The sequence below is a fragment of the Schistocerca cancellata genome, unplaced genomic scaffold (assembly GCF_023864275.1).
Source record: "Schistocerca cancellata isolate TAMUIC-IGC-003103 unplaced genomic scaffold, iqSchCanc2.1 HiC_scaffold_426, whole genome shotgun sequence".
NCBI classification, from domain to species: Eukaryota; Metazoa; Arthropoda; class Insecta; order Orthoptera; family Acrididae; genus Schistocerca; species Schistocerca cancellata.
In genome coordinates this window covers 8,260,410-8,275,419 of record NW_026046443.1, presented here as the reverse complement: position 1 = coordinate 8,275,419, position 15,010 = coordinate 8,260,410, and the positions used below count along the sequence as shown (strand labels likewise).

Here is a 15,010-nt window from a genome sequence, read left to right as displayed (position 1 = left end):
CCTCACAAAGTATTTGAGGTAGGAAGTTGAACTTTTTACAGATTATTTATTGGAATATGGGCTACAACTTAACACAGGGATTTTACAAAATTTTAGTTCAGTTATTAAAGATGATTTTTTTTTCAATTGTAATGAAAATTCACAACATTTTTTTGCAATTTTTTATTTATATATTCAAAAATATACAGTTTTTTGGAAAAAAGGCTGTGTTAAATTATGCAGAAGGTACTGTGTAACATTTACTGAAAGTTTGAAACAAATATGTTTGGAAGATCCTTAGAAAACACGTAATTAGTATGAGAAAATAAAAGTTTTGGGAATCGAGCGACAAAGATTGGATTAACTTTTTAGTGCATTCCAGGTCCATAGGATGGATTATCTTCATCCTCTGCAAACTCCTCCTCCAGCTTCCTCTTGTTCCTCCTCCTGTTTACTCTTGCTTGTATTTCTAGACTCTTTACAGCCCTGTCTGCAGCCCGAAGGCGTTCCTTGTCTAAGGCAAGCATCGCTCGTACCATGTTAGAACCTATCTTCATTCTCATATTTCTAAATACCTTGCACCTTACAATGTTGCCATCATTGAAAGTCGCAACAGCAACTTTACTTTTACTCATTATTATACTTCAACAAAACAGAGACTCAAGAAACAGAATTAATTACGAATATTTTCGAGATAACGACAGAGTAAATAAACATGAAACAATCGACAATCACACCAGCGATATATATTGAACCATCACAGGTTTGCCACAACACATACTTTATCTCACATCACTAAAATGTACCTGATGAACACGGAAGTTAATTATAACACCATTTGACAGCAGTTTAACAGCGCCACATTGGGTCACGCCCATGTAGAACACATTTCAAAAAAAATTTAAAAATAGTTGTAGTCTTCGGAATTGAATAAATTATATATCTATTAAAAGGTAATAGTCTGCAGATTCAGAAAACGCAAAAAAGTAAAAATTGAACTTTTCATGATTTTGAGCCTTTCCGGAGCCCCTTAATAGACGAAAAGTCATCGAGCAAAACAGATGTAATATCCGGTGTTCCCAAAGGAAGTGTTATAGGCCCTCTATTGTTCCTTATCTATATTAACGACATAGGAGACAATCTGAGTAGACGTCTTAGATTGTTTGCAAATGATGCTGTCATTTACCGTCTTGTAAAGTCATCAGTTGATCAAAACGACTTGCAAAATGATTTAGATAAGATATCTGTATGGTGCGAAAAGTGGCAATTGACTCTAAATAAAGAAAAGTGTGAAGTTATGCACATGAGTAGTAAAGGAAATCAGCTAAATTTTGATTTCGCGATAAATCACACAAATCTTAGGGCTCTAAATTCAACTAAATACTTAGGGATTACAATTACAAATAACCTAAATTGGAATGATCACATAGATAATATTGTGGGTAGAGCAAACCAAAGACTGCGATTCATTGGCAGAACACTTAGAAGGTGCAACAGGTCTACCAAAGAGACTGCTTACACTACGCTTGACTGCCCTATTCTGGAGTACTGCTGTGCGGTGAGGGATCCGCATCAGTGTGGGACTGACGGATGACACCGAAAAAGTACAAAGGAGGGCAGCTCGTTTTGTATTATCGCTACGCGAATTAGGGGAGGTAGTGTCACGGACATGATACGTGAATTGGAGTGGCAATCATTAAAACAAAGGCGATTTTCGTTGCGACGGGATCTTCTCATGAAATTTCAATCACCAGTTTTCTCCTCCGATTGCGGAAACATTCTTTTGCGACCCACCTACATGGGAAGAAATGATCATCACGATAAAATAAGAGAAATCAGGGCTCGCACAGAAAAATTTAAGTGCTCGTTTTTCCCGCGTGCCGTTCGAGAGTGGAACGGTAGAGAGACAGCATGAAGGTGGTTCATCGAACCAGGCAATTTATTGTGAATAGCAGAGTCATCACGTAGATGGAGATGTAGATGAATTCAAGTCGTCAGGAAGGCGAACAGCGGACGCACCCTGTACTAATGTCCACGAATAGGTGTCCGGATAATTTTGGTCATACAGTTTATATCACAGACCGTACGTAATAATCTCATTAAGAGTGAAAAAGGACACAATAACACTTGAAGAACGAAGGAAGCAGAATGTAATAAGCTGACTACCAGCTTGCTCCTCGCCAAATAAATCTTTACTGCTGTAGGCAGTTATTAGACTACAAGACATGAAGGGGCTGTCCATGTAACTTGTCTGAACAAGGACCTTCACGTTAAGATATCAGGAAACATATTGTATGACACAATACGGAAACTTAGACGGCAAGAGTTATAGGTAAAACAGATAGCAAAATATACGTACAGAAGGTGTACATCGAGGACGATGGATGTAACCGTTATTCCGACATGAAGAAATTAGCACAGCCCTTCTTTTAAAGCTCGGAGGCAGCTCCTGTGGGCTACGTATGTTAAACTCTAGCGTTCAGGGGAACAACAGAAATATTATTACCTCAATAGAATTGAAACCAGCTCTTAAGCTCATGATACTTCGCAGTCTCTACTATGTAAAGCGACTACTGATAAATCGACGATGATTATCAATCACTGTAGAAGACACATAAAACTATAGCTTGTAGACTACTTCATCAAGAATACAGCATAGAGAACTTTAGATTTGGCCTGTAGCTGTTGTCGAATAGACGAAAATAAATTCCAGTTTTCTACTGTGAAATTTCCAGTACGTTATTTGACGTCTTCAGCCTTAATTCTCCCTCGAATCAATGTTTTCCCATCAATGAGCGGCGGGAGAGGCTGGTAGCAAAAGTCGATCAGAGAGATAAACACGAGAGAGAAATAGTGCAAAATGTGTAATTCAAATGGTGTAATTTATATAAAAGCTTGAGCCATAATAACAGGAATCAACATTTCAGATTAGGAATTTATGTATCATGTAAATTAAAAATATTTCAAATATTTGTTCGTACTATGCCGTCATTTTTCATACTTTCAGTCAGTCAGAGACCAACAGGGACGTGTGGGCGATTATTATTAATTGCGTTGCCTCCCCCCTCTTCCTCCTCCCAGCGTGATTAAAAGGATTACAGGTTTGGAATATGCATGCAGAGTCTGCTTGATAGGGATATATACAGAGTACAGTTCCCTAGGGATGTTTATCAGTTTGTTTCCAAATGTAATGAAAACCTGTTCTGACAGAGACTATTTATTTGTTTTGTGAGTAATTCCTCAGAGAATGGTAAGTCGACAGACTAAGTATATAGATAAGGCGTTATCTTTCCTGTCTCTTAGAAAATCTAAGAAGTTTTTTCTGACGATTTATTCATATCATACTTGAAGCGCACACGGACGTGTTATGGTGCTTACTAATATTTCTTTATGGGAATTTGTCAGAACAAATAAATAAGTGAAGTGAGCGATGTATTCTGTATTCCTTCTCATTTATTATTTTCTTTATATTAGGTGCAACAGTCGTGTAGAATTGTTCAGCTGGCGACGAATCTACAAATTATTTATTTTTTTCACTTTTGGCCTATTTCTACGGCATGCCATTTTCAAGTGGTCACTTACTGCTTGGATGCAGTGTGTTAATTATGTATTGTACGTCAGTGAGTCTATTAGATTTCGAATAGATGTTTATGTTACAGAACATTGAAAAATCCGTTAAAGTGAGTGTACATGCATTTATAATTCTTCACTTTTTTGGCCTCTATTTATTAAAGTTCACCTACTTTGTTTCCTCTCAATAGAATCACTAAGGCGATTATTTGGGTATTAATTAAGATCATTTTGGCGATGAATTCTAATGCCTTCGAAATACATTCATTAACGCACAACAAAAGTAATGGGTTTTCTTTGTCACCTTTCAGATTAATGATGTTACGTGCCTCCAAATTTGTATTACTATCTTGTATTGCATTAAAATCTCTACTTGCGCTATTTCTCCGTGTTGTGGATCTTTTAATGTTCTCGTACAATCTGTGCAACTGTACATGTAATAGAATTATGTACACGTGATGGCAATAGTATCATGACAAGAACGACTTCCGTGTCAGCAATGAAACTTTTAATAAAACTGTTCTTTGCTTACGGTGCGATATTGATCTTTAGTCCCCTCTAACAAATACGATATTGCTTGCATTTTCAGTAATCGCTTCCAAGTTCGAAACAAGATGTCATTAAACATGGGGTCTTAATGTCTTTGCTCATCACTGTATGACAGAACAGAAATAAATACAAGGCAAAAATAAAAATTCAACTTAATAAAAAAAAGTGGTTGAGTAGGACAGAAAGCACAGTATGTGATATGATGAGAAGCAGCATTAGAGAGTAAGAAACCTTTGAGAGAGGAAAGATGTTGGATTTAATAATTAAATATTAAGTGAGGACTTTGTGCCAGATGTTATTGACCAACAAAGTTTCGAATAGGGCTAGCTTCTGCCACGTATTTAGCCAATGGAGCGATTTCAAGTAGACCTGGGACTGCTCTTGTCTACTCCTTGGATGTTGAAGCTGTGATAAACAAAGTTAACCATAACTGCATGATGCCTGCAACAATTACAGCCCAACATAGTACATAGAAGACGCTCTATCTGGAACAATTGCATATATAGCTCACTACCTGGAAAATATGTTGCGTTTTAGGACACTAATTACGCCGCCAGGGATGAAAATGGTGCTGGAAAGGTGCAGATATGTGAAAAGTACCGAAAACTACCGACTCTAGCGACGAAGGTGTTATATTTAGCATAACAGAGATCTATATATCCTTCCAAACGGAAATCACAGTCCCATGCCATGAAAAATTTGAATAAATGCAGTAACTGGTCAACTGCGAGTTAAGGTAATAATTTCATGAGCATTATTAAAATGTTTAGCACTTTCGGAGTGCTGAAATTTTGACAATAGCCACTGTCTTCCTCCCATCACTTCTCTCTCTCTCTCTCTCTCTCTCTCTCTCTCTCTCTCACGCACACACACACACACACACACACACACACACACACACACACAAACCCCAATCAACGGGTTCGCAACACTAATTCACGTACCACCGTTTTCTAACGCACAAGAGGATTAATTCTAGTAAAATCTGCAGTGATAAGATGAAAAGAGGCTGTCTAAAAATAATACAACATTGATAATGGATTTCTGTGCCAGTATGGGCTTAGTAATCACAAACTCCTTTTTTAAACATAAGAACATTCACCGGTATACTTGGGAAGGCAGGGGAACCAGATCTGTCATTGACTATATAATAACAGATCAGGAATTCAGGAAGGCTGTGAGGGACACACGTGTATTCAGGGGATTCTTTGATGACACTGATCATTATTTAATCTGCAGTGAAATTGGGATTGTGAGGCCGAAAGTGCAGGAGGTCAGGTCCATATGTAGGAGAATAAGAGTGGAGAAACTTCAGGATAAGGAAATGAGGCACAAGTACATAACAGCGATCTCAGAAAGGTACCAGTTAGTTGAATGTAGTCAATTACAGTCATTGGCAAAAGAATGGACACGGTACAGGGACACAGTACTAGAAGTGGCTAAAGAATGTCTTGGAACAGTAGTGTGTAAAAGTAGGATGAAGCAAACAGCTTGGTGGAATGATACAGTCAAGGCAGCCTGTAAAAGGAAAAAGAAGGCGTATCAAAAATGGCTACATACCAGAACCCAGGTAGACAGAGAAAGTTATGTTGAAGAAAGAAACAAAGCCAAACAGATAATTGCAGCATCCAAGAAGAAATCGTGGGAAGACTTTGGAAACAGGTTGGAGACTATGGGTCAAGCTGCTGGAAAACCATTCTGGAGTGTAATTAGCAGTCTTCGAAAGGGAGGTAAGAAGGAAATGACAAGTATTTTGGACAGGTCAGGAAAACTGCTGGTGAATCCTGTGGATGCCTTGGGCAGATGGAGGGAATATTTTGAAGAGTTGCTCAATGTAGGTGAAAATGCGATCAGTAATGGTTCAGATTTCGAGGTAGAATGGGATAGGAATGATGATGGATCACATTTGAGGAAGTGGTAAAAATGGTCAATAGATTGCAGTGCAATAAAGCGGCTGGGGTGGATGAAATTAAGTCGGAACTCATCAAATACAGTGGAATGTCAGGTCTTAAATGGCTACACAGGATAATTGAAATGGCCTGGGAGTCGGGACAGGTTCCATCAGACTGGACAAAAGCAGTAATCACACCAATCTTTAAACATGGAAACAGAAAAGATTGTAACAACTACAGAGGTATCTCTTTAATCAGCGTTGTGGGTAAAATCTTCTCAGGTATTGTTGAAAGGAAAGTGCGAGTATTAGTTGAGGACCAATTAGATGAAAATCAGTGTGGGTTTAGGCCTCTTAGAGGTTGTCAGGACCAGATCTTTAGCTTACGGCAAATAATGGAGAAGTGTTATGAGTGGAACAGGGAATTGTATCTATGCTTTATAGATCTAGAAAAGGCATATGACCGGGTTCCTAGGAGGAAGTTATTGTCTGTTCTACAAGATTATGGAGTAGGAGGCAAACTTTTGCAAGCAATTAAAGGTCTTTACATGGATACTCAGGCAGCAGTTAGAGTTGACGGTAAATTGAGTTCATGGTTCAGAGTAGTTTCAGGGGTAAGACAAGGCTGCAACCTGTCTCCACTGTTGTTCATATTATTTATGGATCATATGTTGAAAACAATAGACTGGCTGGGTGTGATTAAGATACGTGAACACAAAATAAGCAGTCTTGCATATGCGGATGACTTAGTTGTGACGGCAGAGTCGATTGAAAGTTTGCAAAGTAATATTTCAGAGCTAGATCAGAAATGTAAGGACTATGGTATGAAGATTAGCATCTCCAAAACGAAAGTAATGTCAGTGGGAAAGAAATATAAACGGATTGAGTGCCAAATAGGAGGAACAAAGTTAGAATAGGTGGACGGTTTCAAGTACTTAGGATGCATATTCTCACAGGATGGCAACATAGTGAAAGAACTGGAAGCGAGGTGTAGCAAAGCTAATGCAGTGAGCGCTCAGCTACGATCTACTCTCTTCTGCAAGAAGGAAGTCAGTACTAAGACTAAGTTATCTGTACACCGTTCAATCTTTCGACCAACTTTGTTGTATGGGAGCGAAAAAAAAATGGTTCAAATGGCTCTGAGCACTATGGGACTTAACATCTATGGTCATCAGTCCCCTAGAACTGAGAACTACTTAAACCTAACTAACCTAAGGACATCACACACATCCATGCCCGAGGCAGGATTCGAACCTGCGACCGTAGCAGTCGCGCGGTTCGTGACTGAGCGCCTGAACCGCTAGACCACCGCGGCCGGCTGGGAGCGAAAGCTGGGTGAATTCAGGTTACCTTATCAACAAGGTTGAGGTTACGGATATGAAAGTAGCTAGGATGATTGCAGGTACTAGTAGATGGGAACAATGGCAGGAGGGTGTCCACAATGAGGAAATCAAAGAAAAACTGGGAATGAACTCTATAGATGTAGCAGTCAGGGCGAACAGGCTTAGATGGTGGGGTCATGTTACACGCATGGGAGAAGCAAAGTTACCCAAGAGACTCATGGATTCAGCAGTAGAGGGTAGGAGGAGTCGGGGCAGACCGAGGAGAAGGTACCTGGATTCGGTTAAAAATGATTTTGAAGTAATAGGTTTAACATCAGAAGAGGCACCAATGTTAGCACTGAATAGGGGATCATGGAGGAACTGTATAAGGGGGGCTATGCTCCAGACTGAACGCTGAAAGGCATAATCAGTCTTAAATGATGATGATGATGATGATGATGATAATAGCGGTTTAGCAGAAACAGAAAGCGCTTGACCACAACGGACACAGTCTGAAAATAATTTATATACCAGTAATCTCATTGTTAATCCACAGGCAGTATTCAGCATAATAGAATTCTGTGTTTTTTTACTTTTTTTTTTTTTTTTTTTTTTTTTTGCAGATGACAAACTGTTTTCCAACATCACATAAGAAAGCAGCACAATCGAACAAATGTGCTCCTAGCGAACGTGTTTTAGAAAATTATCAGTGTACTTGTTTCTCTAATATCACTTTTCTCAGTATAGGATGATGAACAGCATCGCAGAAGAATAATCAGAAAGACATTTTCTTTAGCTCAGGATTAATTCGTGAAGCAGGTACGTTTTAGTTGCCCTAGTAACTCCTCTACGAGGTACCTCGAATTTCTTTTTTGACGTCACACACCTACGTAAGCATTTCTTTTACGCATTTATCATTTTACCAGTACCTTGCGTCATGGGGTGTATCTTCAGAGAAACTGCGCGCTAGTACTCAAGTCTACGTGCGAGAAGAAAACTTTTTAGAGGGATCTGCTTCACACCTGAGCCAACTCAGCGTTTGTGCCCGTAACCTAAGGGCGCCCTTCTATGTTTCCCACGCGGCAACAACATCTTCCTCCGAATATTAAGGCAAAAAGTGGGAAAAAGCACCGTATAAATTTAAACTTCATTATATCCTATGGTTCCCACACGACATTTTCCGCCGAATATTGAGGATATGAAGTGGCAGAAAATAACAGTACAAATAAAAATTTCATTATAGGTTAAAACTGATTGAGAATCCTTCTTCCGGAGAAGACGCCTATGTATTATAATTTCTCCTATGTTTGTGCACTAATGTTGATGAGAGACATGATGTGTTAAATTAGGAACGCAACATGTGTTGATTAAATTGACCCATAAATAATTGAACTGCAGCATTTTAACTAAACCTAACCTATTATTATGAAAAAAGCGAATTAGTGACGTCATCTGTACAATAGTATGCTTATTGTATACCGGTTTAGATTATTACAATCATTGTTACAGGGAAGAAATGTGAGGTACAAAAAAGACGAATAGCAGTAGGATATATACAAGCACAATAGAAAATTAAAAAAGTCATTTTAAAAGCGTAGTACCATTGGTTTACATATGAGACAGTTATGCTAACGTATGAAATTTACTCATTGTTTATTACCGAGTTTCACCAAAATACCTACAAATAAATGTCATCCCAATTAATGAAAATCTTAGACCTTGTAATGTAATGCCTAATTAACAACCTTCAGTGCTAGGTTCCGTAGATTGTGTTATTAACTTTTGTATTGCTACTTCACTCGTAATCTATTACCTGAAGCGATTCAATGTTTTTATTGTACTACTACCCCCAGGTCAGCCTTCATTTTTCTGTGATTGGTAAATCAGAGAAATATGATGTATTACCTTAGCCGTTATTCTTTTCCTATATGGTTGTAATTGTTACTCACCTTCTTCACTCCCAAATAGTTTACTTATGGCTGATCATCTATTGTTTGCTGTAGCAGTCATAAGCTACCTACATCAGCTTGAAACGTTTCGTTATTGATAATTACGCATTCAAACATTAATGACCTATCAGTTAATACTACCTTGCTATCATTCTGCAGCCACTGTATTACAGCCATAAGCTATGATTTCAAACAATTTTGTCAATATGTTTGTATAGTTGTGAATTATTTAAGAATAAACATTTCAGAATAATAATTAGTGTATTAAGAACTTCTATGCGTAGGAAGTTACAGTTAAGTAAGCTTTTGTTTTGGGTAAGCCTCTAAATAATCGAGAAAATAGCGTCTCGCTCTCCTTTTGACATTCTGTCTCAGTTCATCTTGTCTCACATTGCCTGTATTGTGTTAGCTCGTGTGAGCGATTAATCGAAAAAAATATCTAGTGAAAGTATTCAAAACCTTAGTTTCAGAGGTACCTTCCGCTTTCTCTGAACTTAATTATCTTTGTGTGACGGAAAAGCTGTTCTTATAAAGAATTGATAATTAAAATTTTTTTAAATGAATCAGGGAAAGTGAGATAGGGAGTTTCAGTGAACAGAAATTGATTCAAAGATGGAACTGTGAGAACTTTTAACTATTTTCGATTGCTACATTACGCAGCACAGCGATCGTCATTTTCTCGTAAGATCGAATGTAGTTAACTTAGGCGTAGGATCTTTGACTGCCAGAATTTATGTACATTGACTTTATAATAACTCGTAAAAATAAATTTTGACGTGAATTTAACTGATTTACAAGAGTGTACAATTAATCTGGACAGAACATTCTTAAAGATTATCGTCTTTATTCATCGATTCATCCATCAAAGTTAAAGAGAAAGATACTACGAAATAGGTATTCAGTTCCACTACGAACACTGTTTTGGAACGAATTTGAAAGACAATAAACTATGACGTGTTTTCACAAAGATAATTAACAATTACCATGTCCTGAGGTCAGAAAGAAAGCGATATTAGCGGAGACTAACCACTGTCAGCTAGTCAAGAAATATCAAGATTACTACAACCGCCAAAACTGCTCCAGCTTAATACTGACGTTAAGGTGCGACCGAGAAATAACAATAGCATATGGTGTCGTACTTATGCTAAAACTGTTATTAAGACGTGAACGTATCCTACAAAGAAGTAGGTCATAAGGCCACATTATTTCCATTGCTCGCAATTGCAACTGCAACGCTATGATGATGGCATGAAACGTATTATACACTCCTGGAAATGGAAAAAAGAACAAATTGACACCGGTGTGTCAGACCCACCATACTTGCTCCGGACACTGCGAGAGGGCTGTACAAGCAATGATCACACGCACGGCACAGCGGACACACCAGGAACCGCGGTGTTGGCCGTCGAATGGCGCTAGCTGCGCAGCATTTGTGCACCGCCGCCGTCAGTGTCAGCCAGTTTGCCGTGGCATACGGAGCTCCATCGCAGTCTTTAACACTGGTAGCATGCCGCGACAGCGTGGACGTGAACCGTATGTGCAGTTGACGGACTTTGAGCGAGGGCGTATAGTGGGCATGCGGGAGGCCGGGTGGACGTACCGCCGAATTGCTCAACACGTGGGGCGTGAGGTCTCCACAGTACATCGATGTTGTCGCCAGTGGTCGGCGGAAGGTGCACGTGCCCGTCGACCTGGGACCGGACCGCAGCGACGCACGGATGCACGCCAAGACCGTAGGATCCTACGCAGTGCCGTAGGGGACCGCACCGCCACTTCCCAGCAAATTAGGGACACTGTTGCTCCTGGGGTATCGGCGAGGACCATTCGCAACCGTCTCCATGAAGCTGGGCTACGGTCCCGCACACCGTTAGGCCGTCTTCCGCTCACGCCCCAACATCGTGCAGCCCGCCTCCAGTGGTGTCGCGACAGGCGTTAATGGAGCGACGAATGGAGACGTGTCGTCTTCAGCGATGAGAGTCGCTTCTGCCTTGGTGCCAATGATGGTCGTATGCGTGTTTGGCGCCGTGCAGGTGAGCGCCACAATCAGGACTGCATACGACCGAGGCACACAGGGCCAACACCCGGCATCATGGTGTGGGGAGCAATCTCCTACACTGGCCGCACACCACTGGTTATCGTCGAGGAGACACTGAATAGTGCACGGTACATCCAAACCTGCAAGGGAACTTGCTGTTCCAACAGGACAATGCACGTCCGCATGTATCCCGTGCCACCCAACGTGCTCTAGAAGGTGTAAGTCAACTACCCTGGCCAGCAAGATCTCCGGATCTGTCCCCCATTGAGCATGTTTGGGACTGGATGAAGCGTCGTCTCACGTGGTCTGCACGTCCAGCACGAACGCTGGTCCAACTGAGGCGCCAGGTGGAAATGGCATGGCAAGCCGTTCCACAGGACTACATCCAGCATCTCTACGATCGTCTCCATGGGAGAATAGCAGCCTGCATTGCTGCGAAAGGTGGATATACACTGTACTAGTGCCGACATTGTGCATGCTCAGTTGCCTGTGTCTATGTGCCTGTGGTTCTGTCAGTGTGATCATGTGATGTATCTGACCCCAGGAATGTGTCAATAAAGTTTCCCCTTCCTGGGACAATGAATTCACGGTGTTCTTATTTCAATTTCCAGGAGTGTATGTTTAGTAATGCAACTGATTAGCTTTTCAGTGTAAACACACAAAGGAGGTGGGGGTAAAGCTTTCTGCTTTATGTGTACAGGGAATGAAAGCGCACACGCTTTCTCGTACACGAATCTCATTTAAATCTTGATTGTTTGTGAGAAGCTCGTGTGCTGCCCCCCGTGGGAAGCAGAAAAGTCTACCAGAGTGTGTAGCTATTCTACAGTGACAGAATCATGGCCTATCGATACTGTGATTTATCGATACACGATACTGCTGCTGGCGTTGATCTGGATTCGCGACGGTCATGCAAATATGGAGTCTATGAGTTCAGTAAGACCATACTAGACAACAGTGCGCTTCCTGCGGCTCCACGGGAGCCAGAGAGTACTGTGCCGTGACCTCCAACGATGCTCTTGCTTTCGTGTGGTTTTGTCTTCCTGAACGATACGCTTTGCGGCTCGCTGGTTGGCGAGCGGCCCCGTGATGTGCGAGACACGGTGCCCCGCAGGAGGGAGGAGTAAAGCCATCGGCACATGGACCGTGCTATGGAACGTTAACGTTGAGCGTGCCAAATTCAACGTGCTGCTGAACGCTCAGGAACGAAGCGACATGTGCATACGGTACTTGGGCCCCAACGTGGCATACGCGATCGCAACGCGCTGCAGCGGCAATTGAGGGATGTTTCTATATTCCATTCACCGAAACAAGAGACGTACTGTAAACACGGCAAGGCGCGTAACCACAGTGCTGCCGTCGAGGGGTGTACAAGGCTGGGGCGTCAGAAATTAAAAAATGAAAGTCGTGTTTTTTATAATTTGGCACCTGAACATGATAAAGTGATCCGAGAACTACCTTCCGACACCTTTATTTATATTACATTAAATTTTATTGTCACTCAAAAAGAGAAATATTTAAGCTTTCAGGAAAAGTTGTTTTTCGCGTTACTCTATATTTATCACGCCATATCTCCTAAACTGTGTGTCGCACAGCAAAATAATTTAATAATTGCCTTCAGTGCTATATGTTGATGACGTCTGCAAATTTTCTGCCCAATAGTGTCAGTAATAGTGAAGCAATGAATTAAAATCTCACGTCTGATATAGAACTTTTACCAAATCATCACCCGAAATATAGTAAGCGACAAACTTTTTCCCTTTAAATTCTTTTGTGGGAGTGTAAGCGAGAAAAGTTTCAGAAAGGTATTAATTTAATTTTGTAGTTTGTTCGAATGTGATGGGTGCAACCGTTTGTCCTTTATGGGCGATGCATTGTGCGGTTTGCAGGCGCGGCGCTCAGTCACTGTGGCCGCCTCAGTTGCAGGTGTGAGCTCGTTAGTGGGTGTTGTACAGCGGCGATCTGTAAAGACACTTGAAAGACTGGTTGTTGATTATTAGAGTAAGTATATGTGTTTGTAGTCACGCTGAGCATTCACTGTTTATGTGTGCATCCAATAGCATCACATGGTTTCTTATTTTATATATTCACTTATTTCATTAGCATCACATACGGCTGTCCTTATTATGTCATCCACGGATTCAGCGAGCGGGGTCGACGTGTCAGTTTTGAGTCCACCAAAGAAGCGAGCAAAAAAGAAATCATTAAGTTCTTCTGAGAAGCACATGGTGCTTAATGTGTATAAAACGGAACTTTTACATCCAGAGCAGTCGATGAGTGATATTGTTTCTAAAACAGCTGCAGCTACAGCTGTTGGACGTTCGTCAGTGTATCGTGTGATAAGTGAGTACAAGGCCACACACTCTTTGAAGTCTACCAAGAAAGGAAAATTACGACAATCTTTCTGAAAATGTTGATGACTTCGATAGAAAAGCGATACGAAGGAAAGTACACGAATTTTTTTTTCGTAACGAATTGCCATCAATTGACAAAGTGGTTACAGTCGTGAACGAAGATGCAGATCTGGCCAATTTTCAGAGAACTACATTTTATAAGTTATTGAGAGAAATGAATTTCATATATGTCCGGCGTACGCGCGATAGCATGCTAATAGACAGGGATGACATCTTTTTATGGAGGTGGCGTTATCTTCGAACCATTAAACGGTTGAGAGATGAAGGCAGACCCATTTACTATTTGGACGAGACGTGGGTGAACGCAGGACATACCCGCAGTTACGTGTGGGTAGATGACACTATAAATTCCTCAAAACGAGTGTTTCTGTCCGGGTTATCCACCGGAAGCAAAAGCCCATCAGGTAAAGGGAAACGTCTGATTATCGCACACATTGGCAGCAAAGCAGGGTTCGTTGAAGGATGTTTGTGGACTTTCGAATCCAAGAAAAGTGGAGATTATCATGAGAAGATGTGCGCCGAAACCTTCGAGAGGTGGTTTCAAGATGTTCTTCCTCGGCTTCAGGAAAGTGCAGTTATTGTTCTTGATAATGCGCCGTACCAATCTCGGAGAAAAGAAAAAGTTCCCAATGCGAATTCCAATAAGCACGAAATATCAGAGTGGCTAAAATCTAAAAACATCGATTTCGAAGACGGTATGTTGAAGAAAGAACTTTTAGATATAGTTAAAAATCACAGAACAGCGCACAACGAATACGCAATAGATGAAATGGCGAATAATGCAGGGAAAACAGTTCTCATAATTCCTCCGTGCCACTGTGAATTAAACACCATCGCGTTAGTGTGGGCCAGAATCAAAGGCTATGTTGCAGCGAAAAGGAAAACATACAAAATGCCGGAAGTTAAAGTACTGCTAGAAGAAGCAGTAAGAACAGTGACGGCAGAAGATTGGAACAAGTGCGTCCTCTATGTCGTAGAAAAAGTGGAAACTCAAATGTGGAAATTAGACTGCATTATAGAAGAGAGAGAGGAGTGGTTTGTTATAAATCTCAATGAAAACAGTTCAAGTTATACAGAGTGAACCTTGTTTCGTCATTTCTCATTATTATTACTGGTATTGTTATTAAAATTAACAATTGTGTTTTAATGGAGCGCTTTGTTAGCAACCTGAATGAAAATAAATCTGCTTCGACAGAATGAACTCAGTTCAACATTATTTTAACATTATTGTTAAATTTATTTCGTACATTGTTGCCCAGGTTTCTCACGGTCCGCTGTGACAGCTCGGCAGCCAGCCGAACGCC

General features: G+C 40.7%; 1 protein-coding gene across 1 annotated transcript; it reads left to right on the top strand.

The window, feature by feature from the left end:
- Positions 1 to 13,204: 13,204 nt before the first annotated feature.
- Positions 13,205 to 14,803, top strand: LOC126124772 (uncharacterized). The gene is made up of 2 exons (XM_049915118.1): positions 13,205 to 13,293; positions 13,396 to 14,803. The coding sequence occupies exon 2, from the start codon at positions 13,861 to 13,863 to the stop codon at positions 14,785 to 14,787; it is 927 nt and encodes a 308-aa protein (XP_049771075.1). The 5' UTR covers positions 13,205 to 13,293; positions 13,396 to 13,860; the 3' UTR covers positions 14,788 to 14,803.
- The last annotated feature ends 207 nt before the right edge of the window (positions 14,804 to 15,010 follow it).